General features: G+C 43.2%; 1 protein-coding gene across 1 annotated transcript; it reads right to left on the bottom strand.

Moving 5' to 3' along the window:
* Window positions 1–1,104: 1,104 nt before the first annotated feature.
* Window positions 1,105–3,656, bottom strand: LOC104623910 (rho guanine nucleotide exchange factor 39-like). The gene is made up of 4 exons (XM_010291131.1): window positions 3,510–3,656; window positions 2,820–2,914; window positions 2,285–2,405; window positions 1,105–1,227 (listed from the first exon to the last, which is right to left on the bottom strand). Exons 1-4 carry the CDS (start codon window positions 3,654–3,656, stop codon window positions 1,105–1,107), a joined length of 486 nt encoding a protein of 161 aa, XP_010289433.1.
* Window positions 3,657–4,074: the final 418 nt, after the last annotated feature.

Here is a 4,074-nt window from a genome sequence, read left to right as displayed (position 1 = left end):
GGTCACCAATAAAGATATTGAACAAGACCAGAAATACCACATTGAACAGATTCACAAACTGGCAGAAGTCATATGACCTGCAGTATATATAACAGAGTTTCAAAGAACCTTGAACATGAAAGAGCTGATTCAGACCTCCTGTTAAAAAGCCACCATTTTCCCAAACAGTTGGACAGCAACAAGTATACTGCTATTTTACAAATTCAAAGGAACAACCCAAAGAATTATGGTAAAAAGAAAGCTTATGTTTATATCTGCCAAGCTGATTAAAAAAGTTACATAAAGCTGCCTGAAAGACTGTGGTGTGCTCACTTCAAGTTATTTTCAAAAAAACCATGCGCTCAATCTCAAATTTGCTTTAGCATGGATAAGACTGTGGTTGAAGAGCAGCTATGTGATGTATAGCCGTAGCAGCTGGGTTCCCAGCAAACTACCTGTGCTCTGTAATACTCACATCCTCTCCCCAGGAAAGGGCAGCCCTTGAATGCAGGCAGCATTTGCCTCATGCAGTCAGCCTGCCTTTTCAGAGGGGAGATGATGCCCCAAGGTGATTGGGAAGGCAGCAATCCAGACTGGATCTGTCCAGGCTCAGACAACTGTGAAAGGCACCAAATCTGAGGAAAGCATATGGACCCAATAACCAGAGAGGAGAGAAAAGCTCCCCCGCACTCATTAATCTCTCTCCAAAAGCAACCATCTACAAGAGATGAGAGTCACAATGTTCCAGGTCAGCAACCCACACAAAAGCGAAGGAAGACCATCTCTGGCAGAAAGCACCACTTCTGCAGCACTTCAGACAGCTTGATTTCCTTCAGCACCTAACTTCAGTAGCTTACTGAGATGATGGAAAGCCTCCACTTCAATTCTACCCAAGAGCTAGATGAAGGGCTCAGGAGCCAGGGCTAAACAGCTACATCCCTGCATCATCTCCCATCCATGTACACTGATTCCACCTTACAAGCACATTTTCAGGTCTGTTTCATTGCTGTCTATGCTCCAATTTTGAGACACATTAAGCAACTTTACCTCCCATGGCAATAAAGACACTGTTATGTTCCTTTTCCCCCTCTTGTACTAACAGCTTGAAGACTCAAAATTGCTTACTTACTGGTGCAACCTCTGCAGGGGCAAAGGAAGCAGATCTTCTAGCTTCCTCCCTTCAAACTGAGGTCGAGTCTCCTGAAGTTTCTTAAACCGTCGGAATGACTTATTTCTCCTCAATTGCTCCTGTGTGCAGCAGAAAAGGCATATAGCTTTCAGACCGTAGAAAGAAATAAAAGGCCCTAGTCTGCACCGGAACACGGAACTCTTAAAACTCTCAGAGTTTAGGACTCCAGTCCTAAACACAAGCACCAACAACTTCTTTTGTGGCCATGGGCAAGAAATTCCCTTTCTCCTGACCTCCATTTTCCAGCAAGTAATGGAAGCGATTTCCCCTCTTCAGACATACACAGCAGTATAAAGCTAGTGTACTCAGCAAATGGAAATGAAGTAAGAGAGGAAGGTTGACTCAGACAGGAAAACAAGGAGTCCACCTGTGGCTTTTTGCCATTAATTTCAAGACAAAGCAGTGCATCCCATTCCCATCACCTCAAGGCAAGTATCCAAAATGGCTCTTTCACTTAGGAAGTCAGAAGTGTGAATATATGCATGCAAACAGAACAGAAGGGAAACATCCCAGTACATCCTGCAGCTGGGAACAAGCACAGACAAAAATTGGAAGACAGGTGGTTTAAATTCCAGCTACAGCTGTGAAGACTTTGAAATAAAAATAGTATCCTTCTGAAATTTCTTCGAAGACAGGTTGTATTTGGAGAGGTAAAGGAAGGAAAGGAAGGAAAAATTTTTCTTCTACCATTAGAAAAAAATTGGGAAGGAAAAGGAAGTCCCACTGCTAGGATACAGTTAGTGGTAGTGGGAAAGACTAGGAGACCTCACAAGTCTCTAGAAAGAGATCACTGTCTCCTGGTGCTCCCACTGCACTCTCCAGGCTTACCAGCCAAGCAGGAGTGGGAGTAAATACAGAACTCTGAGGAAGCTGTGCTCAGCATATACACGTACATACACAAAGACCTGAAACAAGCTTCAAAAATGTGAAGCTCTAAATAAGTAGAGAAGTTTTCACCATTCTACTATGGAAGAAAAGCTGAGAAAATAGCAGCAGCCCATAAAAAGGAAGAAAATTTATCACTCCGGAAACAGAAGAAAAAGAGAAGGATGTGGCTGTTTCAAGAACAGAGAAAGAGAGTCAAGAAAGAACATGAAGAACAAAGGGGATATTTACCCTTAAGGTTTTATTTGCCTGCTCCAAATTCTCAGCATAGTGGCCATAAAGCTCCACATTCTGACAGAAATTTTCCAATCCTGGTCCCAAATTGCCTCTCTCCAGATGAAGCGAGAGAACACTGTGCACAAGGAGCAAAGAAGCTTGTGAGAGGTACATTATTGGTGGCATTTTCACAGCTTCCTGTGGTTCACTCCTATGCTGACCTTCCTTTGTCAGCCTCCACCTCACATCCAGTTTCTGTGCCAAATACGTGTTTGGTGGTCACAGAGTAAGCTACAGAAAACATGCCTTAAAAATACTGCGGAGCAGACTTACTGGCTTTAAACCACTATCCAGAGGGCAACTGGGCATCCAGATATGTGAATACAGATCAGCAGTTTCCCGAGTACATCAAGTGCCACCAAGGCTAGTAGCACTAGAAGTGAATGCCTGTTTTACAAGGTGTCAGCTTTATTTCCTGAAATCTCACTGTCTCATCATTATAAGGTCCTCCCCATATAATTACAGGATTTACATCAGTGTGTTCACTTACTGACTGGCTGAATATATGGATTCCAGGGGTCCAAATATGGTTTCCAACACAGCAGGTTTCAGCGTCCCTTTGGCCTTTAAAATTGTCACAAAGAACTAAATAGGGAAAAAAAAGAGAGATTTCAAAACAGATAAAATTCACAGGTGTCTCAAAAGTTATTCATGGCAGACCGCAGAAGCAAGAAGCTGCAGCTTGCACACTCTTTATCTCAAAAGGATATAAAATATTGTGAATGCGTACCTAAGACATCTATCATCAGGTGTAAAGCCTCTTGGCAAGTTTGACCATAACTGTAAACACATGCAACAGCACTACAGCACTGACAGAGGTTTTTTTCAGTATTCCTAGATGCACCTTTTTTTTCCACCACCTTGCTCATCACCTATCTTTGTCTTGTCTGTGCCCTTATGTTTCATATATCTCAGGCATCTTAAGGCAAGGTCCCTATACAATAAAAACTTAAAGATTTATGTCTGTATACACACCAAAGCCAAGGGGCCAAAACCACAAGCTATCAGATGTTACAGAGGAGGTAAAAGAAAAACAACAACAAAAACCTTTCTGCCCCAGCAGTCATCCCATGCAGTAGGGATGTAGCAAAATCTTGCTCTTGACCCTTCCCCATGACAACACAAGTAAGTATGTGCTGCCTGAAGGTACCCATATATCAGAAAGGACCAAAATACTCACCGTGACCACCAAATCCAGCTGCTCAAGATATTTGTGTTCAGTTGCCAGCAGCTCCTTTGTTGTCCGGCTGCGCTTTCTCTCCCAGCGAGCTCTCTGGTCTTCCACAGCATTTGCTCCAGCCATGAACAGAAGGGAGAAGTCACTCATGGCAGCCTCAGGGCTGATATACAGAAAGGTAACTGATCCTGAGGAGCCAAGAGATATGGACACACAACAAAAGAATAACCTATGCCGCAGGTTGGGATTCTGAGCTACAAACTCTACACTTCACTTTGAAAGAAGGGAAGTCAATTGCCAGCAACAATCATTAACAGTTTCCTTCTGCATTCCTACCTGTGGGCACAGGAACGCTGCATCAACCAGAAGAACAGTGTTAGAAATACCAGACTGTGAAAGTAAAAGAAGTACATTACGATACATGTGTAAGCAAATCTCGGGTGTACAGTCCCACTCACAAACCACTGCTTCCTGTGCTTTGCCCTGTTCTTCGTGCAAAATCCTCAGTAAACCCAAGAAAGTTAGTGAATGGAAGAGGTACTGTGGGCAAGAGTAGAAAACAGCCATA

Source organism: Phaethon lepturus, unplaced genomic scaffold (genome assembly GCF_000687285.1).
Source record: "Phaethon lepturus isolate BGI_N335 unplaced genomic scaffold, ASM68728v1 scaffold54007, whole genome shotgun sequence".
Lineage (NCBI taxonomy): Eukaryota > Metazoa > Chordata > Aves > Phaethontiformes > Phaethontidae > Phaethon > Phaethon lepturus.
Note: the sequence above shows the minus strand (reverse complement) of the source record. Positions and strands in the feature narration are given on the sequence as shown.

Coding starts and splice junctions, on each gene's coding strand:
- LOC104623910 (XM_010291131.1), bottom strand. CDS start 3,656: ATGAGTGACTTCTCCCTTCTGTTCATGGCTGGAGCAAATGCTGTGGAA. Junction 2,915..3,509: donor AGCTGGATTTGGTGGTCACG/GTGAGTATTTTG, acceptor TTCCCTATTTAG/TTCTTTGTGACAATTTTAAA. Junction 1,228..2,284: donor AGGCAAATAAAACCTTAAGG/GTAAATATCCCC, acceptor TGCTGCACACAG/GAGCAATTGAGGAGAAATAA.